The sequence below is a fragment of the Myotis brandtii genome, unplaced genomic scaffold, assembly GCF_000412655.1.
Source record: "Myotis brandtii unplaced genomic scaffold, ASM41265v1 scaffold213, whole genome shotgun sequence".
Classification (NCBI taxonomy): Eukaryota; Metazoa; Chordata; class Mammalia; order Chiroptera; family Vespertilionidae; genus Myotis; species Myotis brandtii.
In genome coordinates this window covers 1,395,949-1,419,163 of record NW_005357962.1, presented here as the reverse complement: position 1 = coordinate 1,419,163, position 23,215 = coordinate 1,395,949, and the positions used below count along the sequence as shown (strand labels likewise).

Below are 23,215 nucleotides of genomic sequence, written 5' to 3'. Positions count from 1 at the left end.
TGGAGATTGAGCCAGCAACTCGGGCATGTGCCCTGACCAGGAATTGAACTGTGACCTCCTGGTTCATGGGTCGACACTCAACCACTGAGCAACAACGGCTAGGTTAGGTTTGTTTTCTTGCATTTCTGGTGATTTTTGTTTTTTAGGGGACTTTTCGAGATCCATATTTACAGTGTGCTCCTCCAGAGATGAGATGTACTTGCTTCTGCCAGCACCTTAGGGCAGAACCAAAGTGGAGAACTTTATATTGTTGCTTGGCTCTTCCAGGTCACACGGGGTTGGGTAAGACACCAAACCAGCAAGAGGAGATTTAGGATCTTAGATTAGGAATTATCTAGGGAGATTTTTCCCTCCTTTCTTTCACTCTAATAATAACCAAGACTAAAACAAGTATTCCCATCATCTCCCAGTGATGGCACTGAAGTGACTGTCTCCTTCTCAGCTTGGTTGCCTGATACCCACATGCGTGAGCTGCCCCGTGGTGGTCAGTGTGCATCATAGTGACTGGTTGTTCCGCCCTTCAGTCGATTTGCATATTACCCTTTTATTATATAGGATATGAATGCAATGAGGTACGGACATGAAATGACTACTTTTCCCCTATCCCTGTCCTCAAACATGAAAAGTCAAATATTTTTTGCTCTTTTTAGTGATGTCTTAGGTGGACTCTTTAGCTTTCTGGTTACTTGCAATTCAGTTTAAAATTTAAATCCAAATTTGACTCATTTCTTTCCCTTTAACCAGCCGTGTCCATAGGGTCTTGGGGTGGAGCAAGATGAGCTCTGCTTCATTTCTCCTTTCTCTACCTTTTCTTCAATCTCCACTGAGATCCTTCCTTGAGCTTTCAGGAGTCACAGAGATTCTGGGGGTCAAGATTCCACATCTTTCTCCTTGGGCATCATACCACCCTATGGTCCCTATTTTCCAGCCCTCCTCACTTGTTTTAGAGGAGGAAATACTTAGATTTATGGAGTGTTGTTTAGGAAAAGTTATGAACAGTGAGTGAGTCTTGTAGAGTGCCCTCTTTGGACTCTCCAACCCATACTCCACCCCAGCAGTTTGCTTATATACATCAGGATAAAGATGGGAATGCTTTAGATAAGGCTGATAGCCAAGTGTTAGCTATGATGAGCTCAACAAATGTTGCTGTCATCATTAATTCTCAGGAAAACAATACCCTAGGAAAATATTACCTGAAGAATCTATAGGGTAGAACTCTGCAGAAGATCCTGCCTCAATACTATTATTATTTTTTAAAACCTATGTTTTCATTGATTTCAGAGAGGGAAGGAGAGAGGGAGGGAGGGAGAGAAGGAGAGGGAGAAAGAGAGAGAGAGAGAGAGAGAGAGAGAGAGAGAGAGAGAGAGAAAGAGAAAGAGAAATAAAGAGAGAAACATTAATGATGAGAGAGAAACATTGATTGACTGCTTCCTGCATGCCCCACAATGGGGATTGAGCCTGCAACCTGGGCATGTGCCTTGACCGGGAATTAAACTGTGACCTCCTGGTTCATAGGTTGATACTCAACCACTGAGCCATGCTGGCCAGGCAATAATATTATTCCTGGATCTAGAAAATGATGTCTTAGAACCCAAAACTAGATTAGGTGTTATCATCCAAGTTTTATATAAAAATAACTCAAATTTCCTCTGGTTGCAACTGAAGGTAGAGTTAGGCTTTATTTGTGTAAAACATGCCTTATGGAAGTTGATATGTTTAAGACCAAAAAAAACCAAAAACAAAAAACCACACAAAACAACAGTTGATATGTTTAAGACAAATAAAAGTCTTCATAGATGACACAATGACAACTTCTAAATTTGGCTTTAAATTTTTAAGTATATAGTGCATGCCATAATTACTTTTAAATGTCATTAAATTTTTTTGTGTGTTGCCAAAAATTATAGCTTTATCTGGTGCCACTGTACTGAGTAGAACAAAATGATAAAATCAACTGCATAAGGAGCTAAGCTGAATATTAATGGTCTCCATGTTCACAATCTTTGCATAGACTTCCTACTAGCAACATGATTTTGCTAATCTTCCTTCCAGCAACACATCCAGCCAATTTAGTGTATAGATCCTATGAAGCAACAGTTGATTCAATAAAATCAATAGTCGTTGCTAACCCACCATCCTTTGTTATAGGGCAAGGAGCCTACACTAGTTTCCTGATTTTTACCTTTGAAAAGTCTCAGTGACCCTGGGCCAATTACATTTAATTAATTAACGGACTTCAGTCTCCTCTTAAATTTTATCTCACTCTGAAACAGACCTTTTAATGGGTGCTGAAAAAGAAATTCAAGAGCACAAATTAGAGGGCCATGTGGTATATTTTCACTTTTAATAAGTGAACTGTCTTTTCCTTCTTTTATTCCACTTAGCATTTCTTCTCAAAGGGGGAAAAAATCAAACAAGAAACATGTGAAAAAGATGAATGGATGTGACATTCAGAGTAAGATATTAATGGCACAAAGGCCAAGAATATCAGAGTTATGCCTTTTGCTTTCACAGTATAACTTGACAGGATTTCTGGATGTTGTTGCTAAAATGAACTTCATTAGAAGAAAGCAAAAACGCATGAATTCAAAGAAAATGTGTTATAGCAGAGTTATATTTGTTAAGGCAAACATAGCATAGTCAATATTTAATTAAGCTTTGTATTTTTCAGCGTTGGCCTCTCAGAGGCTAGATCCTTATTTCCATTAGTATTGGCTGTGCTACAAATGTTTTTGGAAGTCCTCTTTGAAGTTAAATTTATGAACCAGTTTATAAGGACAATGAAAAAACCAGCTTCATTTATTCAGAGTCATACCTTATTAAAACCAAAATTGGGACTTTGCATTGACAATTGACATTTCCTGGACCTTATTCACTACTCTGACTTCAAATTATTATTTTTTAAACATATTTTTGTTGATTTCAGAGAGAGGAAGGAAGAAGAAGAGAGAGATAGAAACATCAATGATGAGAGAGACTCATTGATTGGCTGCCTCCTACAGGCACCCTACTGGGGATTGAGCCAGCAACTCAGGCATATTCCCTGACCAGGAATCAAAGTGTGACCTCCTGCCTAGTTCATAGGTCAATGCTCAACCACTGAGCCACACCAGCTGGGCCAAATTACTTTTTATTAAAACGTGCTGAAGGCCTGGGGTGGGGGGTAGGGGTGGCCTGGAGGGGTCAATGGGGGGAAAAGGGGGACATATGTAATACTTTCAACAATAAAGAATTATTTTAAAAAATAGAAAAAAGACAAAAAAGGGGAAAAACCTTTTAAAGAATCATAAAACATTACATATAAATATGTACTGTTTGAATTATTTAAATAAAATATTCATGTTACCATAATAAAGGTTAAGAAAGTTCCCCCAGCACTCCAGGAGTGTTGAATATATTATCCTGATCACAGGACACTCCTGTCCTATAGAGGTAAATGGTAGTCACTTCTCTATTTCTGTGGTCACTTTCATCACCTCTTATATATATATATATCCCTCAATACTATCATTCCCTAGTTTGCTTTTTGAATTTTATGTAAATGAAATCATACAGTATATTTTCTTCTGCATTTGCCTTCTTCTGCTCAACATTCTGTTTATGGGATACAAACTATGGCCTGCCACTATTTTTATGAATACAATTTCAGAGACACAGCCACTCCCATCATTTATATGTTATCTGTGGCTATTTGGGGATTACAAAGGCAGAGTTGAATAATTGCAACAGAGACTGTATGGCTCACATTGCCCACAGTATTTGCCACTTGGCTTTAACAGAAAGCTTGCCAACCCCTGACTTAAAGATATTATTTGACTCAATTTGCTAATATTTTGTTTAACATTTTTTGTAGTGATTTTCACGAGAGACATTGTACTTGGTTTTCTTTTCTGTAACACCTTGATCTATTTTTGGTTTCAGGATAATCTTAGCTTCATAAAATGATCTGGGAAGTATTCTCACCTGGTCAATGTAAAATTAGTATTATTTCTTCCTTTAAATCTTTAATAGAATTTACCTAGGAAGCTAATATGGACTAGTTTTGTTCATGGGGAAAATTTTAACTATAAATTCAATTCCTTTAAACAGGTATATTCTTATTCAATTTTAAAATTCTTTATATGCCAGTTTTGGTAATTTCTTATTTTTACTGAATTTATTGGGGTGACAATGGTTAATAAAATTATATAGATTGGAAGTGTACAATTTTATAATATATCACCTGTATATTGTATTGTGTGTTCACCACCCAAAGTCAAATCTTCTTCCGTCACCATTTATCCCCCCTTTACCCTCTTCTACCTCCCCTCACACACCCTTCCCTCTAGTAATCACCATACTGTTGTCTGTGTCTATGAGTTTTTATTTTCTATTTTTGCTTCATTCCTTCACCATTTTCAATCATCCCCCAAGACCTCCTCCCCTCTGACAGCTGTCAGTCTGTTCTCTGTCTCTATGAGTGTGTTTCTATATTGTTAGTTTGTTTACTTTGTTCATTAGATTCCACATATAAATGAAATCATATAGTATTTATCTTTCTCTGACTGTCCCATTTCACTTAGCATAATTCTCTCCAGGTCCATCTATGCCATCGCAAAAGGTATGATTTCCTGTTTTTATAGCCGAGTAGTATTCTATTGTGTAAATGTACCACAGCTTTTTAATCCACTCATCTACTGATGGGCACTTGGGTTGTTTCAGTGCTGCTATCAACATAAGGGTGCATATATCCTTTTGAATTAGTGTTTGGGGTTTCTTTGGATGTAGTCCCACAAGTGGAATTGCTGGATTATAAGGCAGTTCCATTTTTTATTTTTTGAGGTAACTCAATACTGTTTTCCACAGTGGCTACACCAATCTGCAATCCCACCAACAGTACACTAGGGTTCCCTTTTCTCCACATCCTAGATAGCACTTGTTGTTTGTTGATTTACTGATAAACACCATTCTGACAGGTGTGAGGTGATATCTCACTGTGGTTTTAATTTGCATTTCTCTGATGATTAGTGACATTAAGCATCCTTTCATATTCTATTGGCCATCTGTGTGTCCTCTTTGGAGAAGTGTGTTTTCAGGTTCTTTGTCCATTTTTTAATTGGATTGTTTGTTTTATTGGTGCTGGATTGTATAAGTTCTTTATAAATTTTGGATATTAACCCCTTATCAGATGTATGACTGGCAAATATGTTCTCCTGTTCAGTGAATTGTCTTTTAATTTTGTTGATGGTTTCCTTTGCTGTGCAAAAAACTTTTTAGTCTGATGTAGTTTCATATGTTTATTTTTTTCTTTTCTTTCCCTTGCCTAAGGAAGGAGACATCTGAGAAAATATATTGTTATGAGAAACGTCCGAGATTTTACTTCCTATGTTTTCTTCTAGGATTTTTATGGTTTTGAGTCTTACATTTAAGTCTTTAATGCATTTTGAGTTTATTCTTGTGTATGGGGTAAGAAGGTGGTCTAGTTTCTGGCGGGGGGCGGGGGAGAGGCCATGATTCTTTGCCTCCTTATTTTTGGCTGCCTCTTTGTGTTTGTTTCTATGTAGCAGGTAGACTAACAAGATCAAGAATGTTGACTAATTGTAGGGTAACTCTCAGGTTTCCTAATCTGGTTCTCTTGTTTTCTCATCTGGGAGTATCACAGTTCAAGAGAAAATGGATGACCTAGATTAACCTAGGGGTAGATTCATTAGACCATCTAGAGGACTAATTAGAAAGCACTAAGTCCACACAGATCCTGTGAAGAACCACAGAAGATCAGAGCCAGAATGGATCATAGATACTGTTTAATCCAAGCCTATTAATCCACAAATGAGGAAACAGAGGGCAGTTAGGCTGGTGATGCCCAAAAGTCACCCATTTACCAGCTCAAGTCATACAACTAGCTTGTAGCCCTAAACCCTTTTACACAAAGTGTTCTGTTAATAAGTCATAGACAAATACTCAAAAATATTTATAACCACATAAAGCCATAAAAAAGAAATTTATAGGTGATAAATAGAGATAGAAATGTACACATAAAAAATGTGCTGAGATAAGCAGAATAAAAATGCATGTACATAGCATATAATCGGAACATTATTTGTATAATAAAAATTCGTAAGAAAGAGCCAGGTGGGTATACTTTTAAATCAGATTCATTTTTCTATTCTTAGATTTTGAGAAAGAGGTTGAATTGAGACTAATGGGTTAAAACTACAAGGAGGTGGGGTACGTTTCAATTTATTATAAGGAAGAAGTTTTTACAGGTCAAAGTTGTCCAAAGATGGAAGGAGAGATGACATTCACTGTTAGAGGCTATTAAAGCAGAAGGTGGGGAGCACTTTGCAGGAACGTGGTGGTTGTACTGATTTTCAAATTCAGACAGGTTAGATTAGATACTCTGGGCAGATGCTGAAAATAGAAGGTTCGGAGTCCAGGCCCATGGGGATGCCCTGGGATCTGTATTTTTAACAAACTACCCAAGCTATTCTCATGTTCAGTGGGAAGGCATCAGACACCTGTAAGGAACTGTTCCAATTCAGGAGTCTATAGTCTTCTGCATGAGTTAATGAAATTAACAGCATTGCAATGGTAGTGAAGAATCCATATTCTCTCTTTGGTTTTGTCCCTAACAAGCTGTGTGGTTTTTTGAGTACATTATATCATGTTTCTGCAAGAATAAGTGAGACTAGATGTATCTTATGGCTCTTATATGCTAGGAATTTATGTTTCTGAGGGTAGCCTGTAAGAAACTAACCTTCAAAGTCCCTGGAAAATTCCTCATGACATTCAGGTGATGGAGAATTATCCTTGAATAACTGTCTATTACAGATGGGAAAGGCCATGCAACCTGGCTGGTTTCCTGGAATTGGCAGGCATTAGGCCCAGGATATGTCTACCATAGTGATTTTCAACCATTTTCATTTCATGGTGCAGGTAAACTAATTACTAAAATTCTGTGGCACACCAAAATATATATTATACCTTTTGACAATCTGACAAAAAGATGAAAGGTATAATTTTGACTACCTGTGTGACCTTGAAAAAGTAATTTAGGCTCTTGAATTTGTAGTTTCTTCAATTACAAAATGGCGATAATAACAGTTCCTATTTTATAGGATTTTTGTGAAGACTAAATGAGGTGTAGCTCTAGAATTATGGTTTCAGTTGATGCTGTGATTGTTGTTGAAAGAGCCCTCCTTATTACTTGCTTAGACTCCCTCATCTAAAGATTCCCTAACTAGTCTCAACACTCCATAAATGTGTTTTAAATTCCAACTCCATAAACAAAACCATTTTGACTGAAACCTGGTATACTTTTCATGCATTTGGGCCTATGGAAAAAAAATCTTTTTTCTCCACCTGCAATTACTTTCCCCAGTTTTCTACTCATGTTTAAGGCCTAGTTCTAAAATTATTAATGTGGTAGATAATTATAATAATGGCCTCCAATGAATCATGTCTCCCCAGGTCAACCTGACATTGCTACTCCTACACCAGGAGGTGGAGTTGGTTTCTCCCCTCTCTTCAGTCAGGGCTGGTCTTGGGATTTGCTTTAAAGAATAGATTGTGGTGGACTTGACATTGTATGAGTTCTGGAGCCTCGGCTATAAGAAGCCTTATAGTTTTCATCTTCTCCCTCTTGGCACTCTGAGACTATCAGGCTGTGAAGAAGCCCAGTTCACCCTTTTGGGGGTACAAGGCAATATGGAGGAGAATCAAAGTCCCAGCTAAGACTAAGCATTGCTGCTAAACCAATGAGTGAGACACACCCTGTGGCATCAACTGAACTATCAGATGAGTAGGGCCTTATTGGTGAGACAGGCAGAAGAACTGCCTGGATTGCCAATTCATGGAATCATGATCATGAGAAATAAAGATTCATTATGGTTTGTGGTGGTTGGTTATGCAAGATACTGATATACATTCTTAGAGAAATGTTCTAGATAAACTCAAGAAAAACTCACCATTCTCTCCTCTGGGCTTTGTTCATTCTTCTATTATAGCACACAGCTCATATAATTATTGTTCTACCAGTGTCTGTTTCTCTCACTAACTTAATAGCTTTTGAAAGTAGAGACCAGGTTTCCATTCATCTTTATATCTGCTGTGGCTATTCTAGTGCCTGGTACCTAGCAACTGTGGACATTTATTCCCCTGGTCATACACTCACCATTTTCTGAAATGCTTTCACTTGATCTCTGGAACTCATGGTCAATCATAAGTAAAACATTTTATATCCTCCACTTTTCAGTCAATATTCCTTTCATCTTCTTATTCTTCCCCGGCGACCATGGTTCCCTGCAGCCCTCTTAGATGGCAGCTGTTTTGCCTCACATGCCTTATACATCATGGGGTTTGAAGGCAGGTAAGTGATCTCATGGCTTATGTTTCTTATGGCTTCTTTCAGACTGCCTTTATTCCCTCCCTCTTCTTTTTTTTTTTTTTTTTTTAAAAAAAACCCCACTCAACTTTGACTCCCATGACATCAGATTAAATGACCTAGACCTTTTGTTGTGAAAGTCATTTATTGATCCCTGGGCCTCTGTCTCTATAAAGATTTTAACCACAGATTCACAACCACCCTCTCTAACACTCTCCCAGTAGTGATTTCAATATCCAGATAGCTCAATCTACCAAAATCATGGCTACTTCTTTCAACTTGACTTCCTCTCTTCCACAGATCTTGTCCTTTATCCGATCTTAGTCATTTATTCCCTTGGTCATACCTTACTTGTTGTCACCACTAATATATTGCAACCCTAGATATTCCACTATCCAATCACCACCTCCTATATTTTTAGCTCTCTTACTCTCACCTCCAACTCCAAAACTCCTTTGCCACTGGACTTAAAATTTATTGTAACTACTACTCTTCACTGTTCCTTACCTATCTCATTATTCAGTCAAAATTTAATGGTCAATCCTTTTGGTTGTTCTCTTCCTCTTTCTTGATTTATCATACTCTTATATTTGATATAGCCCTAATTAAGTCCAACTTTCTACCTAATAGGTGCCCATATCTGGGGAGCTAAATTGGCTGGAGAAAGAATTGCCTCTCTTTAAATTCATACATTTTAATAATCTCAAGAGAGTCCTTAATGCTACCTAACACTCAAAACTCTATTTCCCTAGCCAACTAATCTCTTTACTTTCCTAGATTTCTCTTATAGCTTCTAATTTCTCCCCAGACCTTCAGCATCTTACCCTCTTTGCTTCCCATATTACTAAGAAAATAGAAACAATTAGAAGAAAACTTCTAAGAGCTCCTACCACATTTCTTTGCTTATTTGTACCTCTGTGTATCTATTACGAATCCCTTCTTTTTTCTATGAATAAATTGTACATCTTCCTAGCCAAGTCTTCCCACCTATCTATGCATTACATTCAATCTCTTACCTACTTGCTGATATCACTTGAATTTTCCCTGTTTCTCTTGTACCACTTTTCCCTTTTGACTGAGCCATTCTCATCATTATAAACATGTTGCCACTTTCATATTATTTGAAATCCTGCAAGTCCTGACCCCCATTTACCCATTTAAATACTACTGCATTTCTTCCTTTTAAGGAAAATTCCTTCAAAGATTAATTACACTCACTTATTCAAATTGCTTTCTTCCCATTCTGACTTGAACCAACTCCAATGAGGCTTTTTGCCCTCAATGCTTCATGGAATGTGCACTTATCAAGGTCAGCAATCAATTTTGATGTTGCTAAATTCAATTGTCGATTCTTAGTCCTAATCTTAGTTGATTTTTTTACATAGTAGATCAATTCTACTCTTCCTTGAATCACTTTCTTGAAAATTTGGCTTCCAAGAAACCATATCCTCCTGATTTTTCTTCTTGTCTCCAGCTACTCTTCCATTTCTTTTTTAATATTAAAAAAATCTTTATTGTTGAGAGCATTACAGATATCTTCCCCCCACCCACCTTTTTTTTTTTTTTTACCCATTGCTTCCCTTCACCTGGTTCCTACCCAACCCTAGGCCTTCACCATCCTAATGTCTGTGTCCATGGGCAGTGTATACACGAATATAGGTTCTTTGGTTAATCTCTTCTCCCTAAAAACTCCACCCCAAAACTACTGGATTTAATAAATGAATCTGGAAAAGTAGCAGGATACAAAATTAACAACCAGAAATTGACAGCATTTTTATACACCAATAATGAACTCTCAGAAAGAGAAACTAACGAGACAATCCCATTTACCATTGCAACAACAAAAAAATTAAGATACTTAGGAATAAATTTAACCAAGAAGGTAAAAGACCTATACTCAGAAAACTACACGACATTGAAAAAAGAGATGGAAGAAGGTACAAACAAGTGGAAGTATGTACTCCTCAATTACTTTTGCTGATTCATGTTAGCAGCCCACCACCACAAGCAGGATACAGAACAGTTCCATTGCCTCCTAAAATTCCCTTGCACTATCCCTTTGTAGCATATTCTTCCCATAATTCCCAATCCCTGGTAACCATGAATCTGTTCTCCAGCACTATAGTTTTTGAAATGTCATATAAATGGAATCATATATTATCTAACCTTTTGAGACTGGCTTCTTTCACTCAGAAAAATTACTTTGAGATTCACCCAAGTTGGTATATGTATCAATAGTCCACTCCTTTTTATTGGTGAATGAGCACACAAAACACACAACTGCACCCCCCAAAATAACGCAGAAAAACATTTTTAAAACCACTTCTTTTAGGAGTTCGAGTACAATAAGTTAAAAAACTTAAAGGCATTTTGTAGAATCTGAACATAAGACTTTCTTAAAGCTTTTTTGAAACTAAAATAAGTTCTTTAACATTTTTGTGCTTGTCTACATCCTGTAGGCCAGATTGCTGATGGGATAGCCTGTTTATTAATGCACCTGTTATTTCCCAGAATCCTTAATCTATACACAGAAGGTCTGGTCAGGCATGGTAAGACCATTCTGAATTATCAGCAAAGAGTAGCCTCTTCCTAGAAACCAGGACCACCCTCAACCGTAAGAAGCATGTTGAAGGTACCATCTTTACTATTCACAAATTCTTAGACACCCCCCAGATCACAATCAAGGCTACACAACTCTTCAGCCTTTCCCTGTTGCCTCCAAAACCTTATAAGAAGAATGTTTACCTGTGACAACACTGGGGATTTTGGAGAGAAAGCTCTTGACTGTTCTGATGGGCACACCCCCTGTCTTGTCATCTTGCATCTTTGTAATGATGTCTTCAATCTGAAAGAGGTTAAAGAAAAGAAGTGTTATTGTCTCCCACAAAGTAATAGTAAATGACACCTTTATAAATAGTCAAAATGTGGGAAGGCGCATGCCAACAATAGGTATCAGGAAATGTCAGTCAATACATACAGTAGTAGGATCGTCTGTAGACCACGTGTTGTGGGTGGGAGGATAGGGGATTACATACAATAGCATAAAGTATGGTCTGTAAGAATAACCCTCAGTTTAACAAGGTAAGGAGGGAGAAATACATAAGATTCTCGATAGGATCCAACATGGTTGTGGTGAAATCACTTCTCTTTTGCAAAATGGGTTCACATATATGTTCAACCATATGAATTTTCCATATTCAACTTAAAAATAGCAATTTCCTATAGTTTAACTAAATATATTACCATGCTACTGTTAGAAAGTATAGGCAGGGCTGAAGAAGCTGGAGGACAAGCCTCGGTGGTTGTGAGTGGTGGTGTGAAGGGGGCCACCTTGAGCCAGGGCTAAGGTAGAGCAAGGACAGGATTCTCTCCTTTAGGACTAAAGAAGACCACACTCTCAGAGAAAGACCACGATGGGCTGTGGCCTGGAGCCAGGGGAAATCTTACTGATGAAACCAGATACTATGCACATACATTGAAAACAGAATAGAGAGAGGTGATGGACTCTCAAGGTTACAGGTGCCTAAACTGGGAAACCAGTTTGTTGCTAAGAATTTACAACCCTGGGCAGAAATCTTTAGAATAGGGTGCAGGAGAATCTGTAGTAAGGACTTTTTGTTTGGAGAGTTAAGCGGCGGGGTGCGGGGGGGGCGGGGGGAGAGCAGCTGGAAAAGGGGAGAGGATAATGTTTAGCTTTCTCACACATTTTGTTTCCCTGAGCCACAAAGTATCTTTGAAACACCAGGATGGGTTTCCCGAGTTATTCCTTAATAGATTTTAAGTGTAGAAATTTAAACATACCTTGTCTAACATACTAGGAATGCAATTTGAGGGTAAGTGAATTTCTCAGTCAAGATGACCAATAACTTCTTTGAAATAAATAGATAACTTGCTAGAGACAAAGTTAGGATATCTTAATAATATATATGTATGTACATATACATATACACACACACAATAGGTAAAATATATTCAGAATTTATTGTGTGCTAGGTACCACTCTAAGTATTGCACACATATTACCCTATTTAATCCCCGTGATTATTTCATAAACTAGATTATACTATTATCATTATTTTTAGATTAAAATAACGAAGATTTAATGAGGTGTACCAATCAGGGTAGATAACATTAAGTTGTGGTAACAGATAACCCTCAAAATCATGATGGCTTACTAAAACCAAGTTTTTTTTTCTCTCTCCTGCTACAAGTCTATTACATACAGGTCACCAGGGGGACCGCTCACTGTTGTTACTCTGGGGCCCAGGCTGACGAAGCAGCCACCATCTGGGATGTTGCTGGTCATTGTGTAGGAGGGACAAAAGAAAATTCTGGAGAATTTTACACTGGTTATTAAATGTGAAAGCCCAGAAGTTACACAGAACTCATTTACTCACAATTCCTTGGCCAGAACTAGTTACATGGCACTACCCAACCGCAAAGGAGTCTTCTAGGTGCCAGGAGGAGAGGGAAACTGACCCCTGTGAGTAGCATCCATGACCACCACAGAGATTAAACAACCGGCCCCAGGTCACACAGCTACCCAGTTGTGGATCTGAGTTTGAACCCAGCCGTAGATCCCAGAGCTCAGGCTTCCACACACCTGGGTTGCTCTGCCAACTGATAAGATTCCAAAAAAACCCAGCCCAGAACGGGGACCATTCTCCCCTGGATATTTCTGGGTTTTCCTGAGAGGTACTACTAGTGAGAGGATATCTGAAGCTTCTGACATCTTAGGCCAGCGGTTGCCAACCGGTGGTCCATGGACCACTGGTGATCCGCGAGGTCCAAAAGGTTGGCAACCGCTGTCTTAGGCAATGGATGGATATGTCATGCTAGGAAAAAGGGTCATTCTCTGAAGACCTGCATTCTGTTAAATGACAGAAAAAGGATTGTCATTTACATTCATGTTCATAGTTTCAACTAGTGCCCCGCCTTCTGTCCTCTACACACAGCCCAATGATTTAGAATTGCTTGAGTATTACTGATAGTCAAGGAGAGTAATTCCTAGAAAAATGGACATTTTCAAAGTAATCTATGCTTTGATCTATTGTGCTATCTGAAACCCAACATTAGTTACATTGCTGCTTTTTAGGAAATGGCCTGAAAATCATGGGGAATTGGAGGGAAGCCAATATTTCAATTCGGTTAGAACCCTGACATCATTAGATGGTAATGATCTCCATTCTCTGCTGATGTGAGCTGCACTTAAAGATTAGTCTCCATGATTCTCTTATCCTCTGCTCTGTTCAGTTGCTTTATCACACCATTGAATCTTTATTATTATTATACTAGAGGCCTGGTACACGGGATTCATGAACTGTTGGGGGGCGTGGCCTGCAGGGATTGGCCTGCTGTGGGACCACAGCTCATCCTGGTCAGCTGAGCAGCTGTGGACCCGCTCTCTGAGTGGCTGCTCCCTGGTCTGGCATCTTCTGTGGAGCCAGAGCATTCGCCTCTCCAGGGGACCCGGTCGGAGCTGGGCCCAGGGACAATAGCACTGAGAGGCGGCGGAGTAGGCCTCAGTCCTGTGGCGGCCACGAACCCGCCTCCCAGCCTCCAGGGTCAGCTCTGTAAGCCTGGCAGCAGCGCTGCGCAGCCTACAGGCATCTGGAGGCGGCGGCAGGGCGTGAGGAGGAGGAGTTTGGAGCAAGGAGGAAACAATTACAGCCCAGGTTCCTGCCCATTGGCCTGGGGTTCACAATGGGAGCAGCTGCTCATCCCAGTCAGCCAAGCGGCACTCCCACTGTGGTAGCGCACAGACCACCAGGGGGCAGCCCCTGGTGGTCAATGCATGTCATAGCAACTGGTCGACCAGTTGTTCTGGTTGTTCCACCATTGGTTGCTGGGCTTTTATTATATAGGACTAGAGGCCTGGTGCATGAAATTTGTGCAGGGGGGGGGTGTCCCCTCAGCCCAGCCTGCACTCTCTCCAACCCGGGACCCCTCAGGGGATGTCCTGGGGATCGGGCCTAAACCGGCAGTCAGATATCCCTCTCACAATCTGGGACCACTGGCTCCTAACTGCTCACCTGTCTGCCTGCCTGATCACCCCTAACTGCCCCCTCTGCTGGCCTGGTCACCCCCAACTGGCCCCCTGCCAGCCTGGTCACCCCCAACTGCTCCCGTTGCTGGCCTGGTAGCCCCCAACTGCCCTCCCTGCCTGCCTGGTTGCCCCTTACTACACCCCCTGCCAGCCTGGTTTTCCCCAACTGCCCCTCCACCAGCCTGGTTACCCTCACTGCCCCCCTCTGCCGGCCTGGTTGCCTCCAACTGCCCCCCTGCTGGCCTGGTTGCCCCACACAGCCTGCTGCTCAGTCGTTTGGTCATCCCTCACTAACCCCCCTGCCAGCCTGGTCGCCCCATGCAGCCTGTTCAGTCGTCTGTTCGGTTGTTTCGGTTGCAACAGTCGCTTAGGCTTTTATATATATAGATAAGTTTCAGGTATATAACATTATAATTCAACACCTGTGTAAACTACAAAGTGGCCACCCAAGCCCTAACTTCTTATGCTGGCCTACAATGTACGGAGAGGTATAACACTCATTAGAGGTCACAGCTGGATCAAAAGGACAATTCCCTTACCTGACCAGAAAAGGGGTTACATTCTAGCAATAGTTTACAACATCAGAGGAATAGAAGAATGTTTCATTGGTCCCCAGTTCTTGATTCCTCCATATATTAATATACACCTAAATTCTGGCCTGGACTCATGGAGGGCAGAGGGTCTGCTTCTTGACTTTTTGGCTTGGTCATGTGTCTTGCCTGGCTAATGGGATGCTATTGAACATGATGTGAATAGAGGCTTTCAAGATACCTGCATGGTTAGGGTCACCCTTTTCTCTTGCCCTTCTGCAGCAGATAGTTGTTATTCCAAGGAAGGTGAGAGACATGTGGAGCAGAAGGGGCCCATCCCTGACTAAATCAATCAAACCTCAGCTGCCCTGCAATCTCATGAGGAAGAAATGAATGCTTATTGTTATATGCCACTGAGTCTGGGGTGGTTTTCTATGCAGCAAAATTGTGTCTACATGTTGAAATTGAGGGTCAGAAAATTTAAGTGATTTATTCAAGGACACAAAGCTAGTAAATGGCAAAGCCAGGATCCTTACCCAAGTCTTCCTGACTCTAATTAATGCCCAAGCTCTGCCTATCAAATCTAAGATTTATCTTTTTATCCTTAACCAGTGCCTGCCAACATGCTTTTCAGATACAGACACTTAATACTGTTTGCATTGAAGGGAAAGTTTAGCTCAGTCCTGAGGGGGTAGAGCAGGAAACAGAGAAATTGATCCAGATAATCAGTTTATCAGCCATCTCAGGATTGATTTTGGCCCAATGACTGATGAGCTCAGCCTTCTCTCTCTTTGTCCCAAGGGTTTAGTTGGATTTATCTTGTACTGGTAGATCACATCTTCTGGGTTGGGAACAGAGAGATGGGAAGGCATATATACTTATATTTTCTTGATTGTTCAGGTCTATCTAACTTCCGACACCTTTTGTTCCTGAGGAAGAGCAACATCAATTCCCTGGCATTCTTTAATATGAAGTTCTGTGTCACTGGGGAGCTTGTTGGACCTAAGTTTCACTGTGCCCATCAGTTAGCAGGTGGCCCTTATCTGACAGCCAAGCGATGCAGAGAAACCACTTGGCCGGCTTGGCTGGTTCTGCCTGGATGGTCACAACAACCAGGATGCCCTTCTCCAAGGAGATCCAAGCTCCACACTAACATGCAGGTAAAACATTTTCTAAACAGCAGGAGAAAATGGAAATCATTATACCACAGGGTGGGTTTTCTCTGAAAAGAGGAATATTATGAGATGGTAGAGATAGTTCATTGAAATAGCTATGAAGTATAAGAGAGAATGAGGAAAAGCAATCCTCTCTTTTCAAACTAAAGCCACAGAAGGACAGCAGGACAGTAAGTCCGAGGCCTGAGAGAAATGGTGGCCTCAGCTTCACTGACTTGCTGTGTTGGCCATGGACAAGTTACTTAACCTCTCAGGATGTCACTTCCCTCATCTCTACAGCAATAGCTCTGGCTGTTAAACAACATTCCTTGTTCTAAAACACAAGAGACTTGTCTGACTTGACAAATGCAAGTTTGTGTCTGTGAGTAAAGGGTGGGACAGGTAATCAGACCTCGGGGTTCCTATTCCCCATGTTGCCCATCTTCCAGGTGGATCCATGCAGAATGCTCCCCTGAGCTAAGAGGTGCAAGGTGTGGGGAGGGTGCTGGGAAGGACCACGGAGTTTTGATGTTTTGAGAAATCATTTTGGACAAATGGCATCAGAAGCCAGATGGAGACATGAGTCCAAGTGGCCCTGACACTGCTCTTTCTTGACCAGTCCCATGCCTGCTCATCCCTGCTAACAGAAATGACAAAGGGCCAGTATCAGTTTTGTTTCTAAAAATTAATTATCCAATGAACTAATTTGTTTAGCTCCTCCAATATTTCCTTAGTGGAAGATTTAAAAATGTTAAGACTAAGCAAGCTATGTTGTCGTTGCTTAAAAAAAAAATCCACCACAACTTTAGCAAAGAAGGCAGAGTATGCCTCAGGCATGAAGGTCTTTTTTATTGAAGCGTTTCAACTTGACTTTGCAATCACTTGCCTGTTTCTAGCACTAATGACTGTCAGTTCAGCTCCTGCATTTCATTAAAGACCCCTTCTGTTTTGGTATCTGAGAATGAGTGAAAATAAGTTTTTGGACACATCTTATCAGCCCAGAGGCAGAAATCAGAACTGGCAAATGATAATCATATTTCTTAATCCAAAATGTGCATGCTTCATTGAGCATGCTCTGTCCCATATGTGTTCCATAGATTGGGCCTTTTCTCGTTTTTATTTTTAAAAGCACAGCACACTGCTATTGTCAACTTTTAAACGTACTCAGCTTCACTTACTGGTTTAGTGGACATGTACTGAACACCTATAAAAGTAGGTAAAAGACAGAATCTGTCCCCCTTCATCATGGACTAAACTTTTTCAGAAAGGTTCAGGGATCTAGGCTCGCAGTTAAGGATGTGTTGGAGACAGAAGAGCCAAGTATGGGTTCTAAAGAAGCCAGGAGGTGAAATACTAAGGAGTATCACTCTCCGAGGTCCTTGGAAGGGGAACCATCAAAGACTCCCTCCATTTTTCATCATCCCACTCAAAAGCCTGTGATTTCAATGACAGGAGGGAAATTTTCAGATTCCTTGTGCTAGCTATGATAATGGTTGAAATGCCAGTTAATTTGTTTTCAGTTAAACTTACTTTTGAATCACTGTATATGTCTAATATGCTTTTGATAGAAAGTAAAAAAAGTGCAACCTCCAAACATGGGGTCTATTTTTTCCCATGTAACAAGCAATCTGTATGTGAGTGGCCACTGGAATACTTAACTCTATGTGAATTACCATCATGGCCTTTCCCTCATGGTTGCCAGATAGCTACCCTAGTCTCAGGCATCACTTTTATGTTAAAAAAGAAGAAAGGTGGAAAGTGGAGAGTGTTGGTATAGCTGTACTTGTTCCTGGTATCCGGAAAAGCATATTGCTTCCCAGAATATCCCAACAGATCTCTGCTCTAGTTTCATTGGCCAGAACAGGGTCACAGGACTACATGTAGCTGCAAAGGAAGCTGGGGAAGAGGGTATTTAGCTTTTCCAGCCTCTACACCACATGGAAGCATGGGAAGGGGAGAATGGAAATGGGGTTAGCTTAACCAAATAACAATGTCTACCACAAAGACCCCAACTAAAGAACATTCATAAAGGATGGTTGAGCTGGCCGTGATTCCTCTCGGATCTGTTCTCTGCACTGCAGCCTGTGTGATACTCTACGAAAAATATGACCATTTAATTCCTCTCCTTAAAATCTATCTATAGGTTTCTCAGTGATTATTCTGTTATAAAATCTTATAGAACTCTCTATCTTTCCTCTGTATCACTTTAATTTGGACTTGCATTTTTCACTAGACTGTTTTTCTCACCATTTAATCTTAATAGTTGGTGCTCAGTAAATATTTATTGAATGAATGCCTGCATGCATGCATGCATGAATGAATGCCACGAGTGTTATATTCTTAAAGAATTTTATCTTGGATTCCAGCATTGAATGGAATGCTTAATATATTAGGATCTTAGGGGTGTTGATACCTGTCCTTTGGTATGTACATTTTTAAGATCATTCTGCTTTGGAAATGGGTTAAATAAACAGAAGCCTCAAGATTCCATAAATTTTAGCAACAGTGTTCAAGGAATTGCTCCACAGGCATCCAAGTACCAGTTGAGCTAGAAGTCAGTTCCCCAAAGTATCATACATGACATTCATTACCCAGGGCCGTGCCAGGGTAGAAGGATGAAGCAGCATTATTTGATTTGTCTCCTGGAGGCTTATTTTTATGGTTTTAATATTACCATATGTGGTGCTTCATAAATTACTTTTATAGAAAACATTCTTCCCCATGTGATTGAGGAGAAAAGCAGGCAAGAATGAAGTTCTAGGTCAGTGAACAAATGGCTTCTTGATGATGCTTTAGGGGGAATTACTTTCCCCTGAGCTTGGCTGGAGTAGCCAAGCATTAGAAAGCACTGCTTCTCTTATATAAGAATCTGTTGTTTGCTTGGAAACAAGAGCGGAGCAGATCCTTTGAGCAAACCACAGAATAAGGAATCTCTGATTGCAGAAGACCAGCTACAATTCAAACGAGGAAAATAAACACAAACTAGTGAAACATTCTAGCAATGTCAGAGAACCTAAAATCTCTATTACAATCTCCTCAAATTACCCCAACTTGAGTATGCCATCTGCTGTTTATTGGGAGCCACCCCCTCTTTACAGATAAGCACACGGATGCTTAGGGAAGGTAAACTGTCCAAGGCCAAATGAGACTGATGAATAATGAGATTATTTGGATCAGACCCAGGCAGTCCTGCTCCAGAGCTGGCTCCTGGGATCACCACACCAGCAGCCAGGGCAGCTCCTGGGAGGCCTTGGTTCATGCAAGTAAGGCTTCAGCTGAGTGGAAGAAGATGTGGGAGATGGGGCCACATCCTATACTGAAAAATTCAATCCACAGTGTGGAAGGCAGAAGAACGGTCCCCCCCAAAGATGCCCACATCCTAATCACTGTGAATACGTTATCTTACATGGCGAAGGGACTTTGTAGCTGTGATTAAGGTTAAGGACCTTGGGATGGGGTGATTATCCCGGGTTATCCAGATGGGCTGTCTAATCACACGAGTCCTTGAAAGACGAGGACTTTTCCCAGCTGTAGCCAGAGAGAGATGTGACCATAGAGAAAGCATCAGAGAGGTGGGGCTTTGCTGGCTTTGAGGAAGGAGGGAGGGTCCATAAGCTAAGGAATGTGGGTGGCTTCTAGAAGCCAGTAAAGGCAAGGAAAAAGATGGTCCCCTAAAGCCTTCAGAAAGGTATGCAGTTCTGCCAACCCCTTGATTTTAACACAGAGGGCCTGTCCTACAGAATTGTAAGATATATGTTGTCTGTAGGCATTCAACTCATGGTAATTTGTTACAGCAGCAATAGAAAACTAATACACACAGTGACCTATTCATGAGTAAATGTTTGGAAAATCAGTATTCTGCATTGTTTCCAAAACAGATTAGTATTTTCTCCTCCTGGGGAAGAACTGAGTGAATTTCCTCTAACTCCACTACTCTCTGCTCCTTTTGAACAGCTTGACAGCCAAACTACTGGTCAACCAGGAACTGTGGCAGTCTGCTTGGGGGAAGAAGTCAGGGATAAGGACAGGAGAGATATCTGTCTATAACCTGAAGTAATTGCTTCCATGGCATTTGATATGCCTCAGGTTTTGGTCTATCTGGGACCAATTAGATGGGTGGCTCAGAGGTTATTTCCAGGAGCTTCTTAAATGGGTCACAGTAGCTCATTAATTAACTCAAACACCACATTCTACATATGGAAAAACGAATATCCTTTCTCCCCGCCACCCCATCTCAAATTTTACCTTGCCACATGCTTCAACCGAGCCCACCAAGGAGAATTGTAGAAGGAATACCACGTGGCAGCACAGCTCAGGTAACCAGGCAGAGCACCGTAACATGCTCCAGATTTGAACATGAGGCCGTTCATATTAAGTTCCTACAGAAATATTCTAGTTTTAACATGTATATCACTTCCCGCCTTACTGCTGAAGAGAGGTCAATATCTGTGTTTCCAAAGAAAAACTGGTCCTGGAATATTACAATGTTTTACTCCTGGAGAGGAGCAAGGAACATAAGACCTTGTCCTACTTCTGACCCCAAGGACACCCTGGACTCTGGAATCACTTGTCCTTTCTGACTCACTTCCTCTCTGACTCTTCCTCAACACCGTGCCCTACTCCAGGCTTAATAACTGAACTGGCAACTGGAGTGAATTTTAGAGCTTAGAAAACTTTATGTAAATCATCTCCTCCTCCAAAGCCCACTGTGGCTCCCTACTGCTACAAAAGAAATGCCAAGTTTCTGACTATGGAATTGAAGGTCTTCTATCATTTGGCATCCAACTACCTTTCCAGCCTAACTTCATGTTTAAATGGGGAAGTTGCTGTCTACCCCACACAGCCACCAGGAGGAAGAGGAGAGGAAAAGGTTATATGCAGAGCACCTGTGTCTACATGAAAAGGGCTTTCTCCTTCCTCTACTTGTGGGTTAAGGAGTCACATGGAACCAGGAGGCGGGGAGGAGAGATGCAAATGTGAGAAACTACCTGATTTCAGACAGTGCATGGATCCCAGACGACTAGACTCCAGAACTTTGAGGCAATAAATGTATGTTGTTTAGGCTACCCGGTCTGTACTATTTTGTCTCAGCAGCCCTAGCAAACTAATATACCCCTCATGACTTTACAGATTACAGAAACTGGTTTTCAAGTATTTCTGTTAAACATGTAATGAAAATGATTTCCTCTCATGCTCCCTTCCTCTCCTCTCTCTCTTCCCTCCGCATCCCACCGCCCCCTCCCCCCAATGGTGACTAATTATTTCCAGATTAGACAGTGTTCCACATGCCAAATGGACTAATTTGATGTCTTGCGTTTTGTGTGATTTCCAGGAAGCCACACGCATACTACTTCAAAGCTCTGGCTTTCCAAAAGCCGAGACTATGTCTGACATGAGGGCTGGGAATGAATTCCAGATTCACCAACTGCATTCAAAACCAGAAGGGGGAGGAAGATGCTTGGTTTCCAGAATCAGAAGTGAGGAATATCATGATTAGCGTTGGCCTTCTGTTGACTCTAAACTACCTGTAATAAGGAATAAATGTTGACTGTTACACTTAGCGTACACAGGTAGAACACCACACAGTTTGAGAGAGAAGTGGTTCAGCAGCACAAATTAAGATATTTTGCATTTGAGTCAACTGAAGACTTAAAATATAATGCAGCAGCAGCAACAACAAAAAAGTTAATTTGTTCTTAGGATGAATGAACAGAAACAGTGCGTGGAAGAGGCCACATTAGGAATAGACCATGTTCCCTCTGCCACCAGACCAAGAAGAACCTCCACAAACTGTAGTGAGCGTAAGAGCACGTGACCTAGATCTTGTGACAGCATGAGACGGCAGGGGTAGACGTTGGCATATCTATCAACTGAAGTCAAACCAAGTCCCAGAAAAGAGCGTGCTTGCGCTGCAAATGCAGCTTCTGAGGGAGCACCGTGGGCCTGGGCCCTCTCCATACGGGGATCCTGGGCCCGCCACTGTGCAGCTCCAGAAGCACTGCCCGAGCCAACGCCCGGCCCCCAGGAGTCACTTAGTACGTTAGAGTGCAACTACGTCAGTTTGGAAAGGAAACTTGTTCACCTGTGAGCCTCATCCTCTCTAGGATGAATTAGGTCATCAGATGAGCCAACTCTCACCAGGGAACCCGGAGAACAGGACCACCCAGAGGGCTGGGGACACGGGAGGTGGGGGGTCAGAGGAGGGGTGGAGTCTGGGGCTTGAATTCTAAGGCAGGCAGGCCCAGGTGAGGGGCTGCAGGTGAAAGGGTGTGGGTGGAGGTGGGATAAACTAGCCCCTTTAGAGCCAGGTTCATCCTGAACCCCACCTTTCTTTGGGGGCAATTGGGCCTGGGTGCTAGGGGTTCAGCATGAGCCTCCCAGGGGAGGGGGTTCTGGCATGGTTGGGGGGATTTTTAGTTCTCAGATTGCCGGGCCCTGAGGGGAGAACGGGTGTACAGGAGGGTGGAGGAATGCTGAATGGGGGTGCCATAAAGGCTTCACCTCAAAGAGCCCACAGCGTGGCTTTCTGCATGTGGTTTTGATCCTAAGCCACCCTGAGATCTGAGTTACCTCTCCACATTTTTGCAGGAAGTATGTAAGACAGACAATCCTCGTTTCCCAGAAATCCTAGCACCTCAGTGGGTGCTATTGGGTTTCTGGATGTCTTCAGGCCAATCCAGAGCAGCACTCCTCCCTCCTGCCTTCAAGGTCAAATGATGGTTCCATGGGGGAGGGTGGAGAACTAAGAAAGGAGAAGTGCTCCCCAACCACCTCCCCTGTGGCCTTAACCTCTGAGCCACCTCTCTTGCCTCTTCCCCAGGTTAGTGTAGGGTCCAAGTGATGTAGATGGCAGCTCCTTCCAGAGCTGATAGGGCTGTACCTGGTCCAGCACCCAGGCCAATGCCCTGGGGAAGGGTGGGGTTCTGCATGAGCCTCAGCGGATGGGGTTCTGGCGTGGCTGGGGGATTTCCAGCACCGAGCCTTGTGCAGAAGGACAACAGCATTGAAAACACGGGTAAGCTCTTTCAAAAATGTCCTTTTTTGTCCCTGAAGGGCTTCCTTTTGGACACCAATTACATGCTGGCTTTGACATTGTCCATGGGCATGGAGAGCGGGAGGTGGC

At 41.7% G+C, this 23,215-nt stretch overlaps 1 protein-coding gene across 7 annotated transcripts in view; it reads right to left on the bottom strand.

Moving 5' to 3' along the window:
- Nucleotides 1–23,215, bottom strand: part of RGS6 (regulator of G-protein signaling 6) — a 517,144-nt gene that overhangs the window by 152,281 nt on the left and 341,648 nt on the right. For all 7 annotated transcript variants that reach the window (XM_014539306.1, XM_005865790.2, XM_005865793.2 and 4 more), the window contains exon 3: nucleotides 11,108–11,207. In XM_014539306.1, the coding sequence (XP_014394792.1) occupies nucleotides 11,108–11,207 (100 nt within the window). The remainder of the gene's footprint in view (nucleotides 1–11,107; nucleotides 11,208–23,215) is intronic.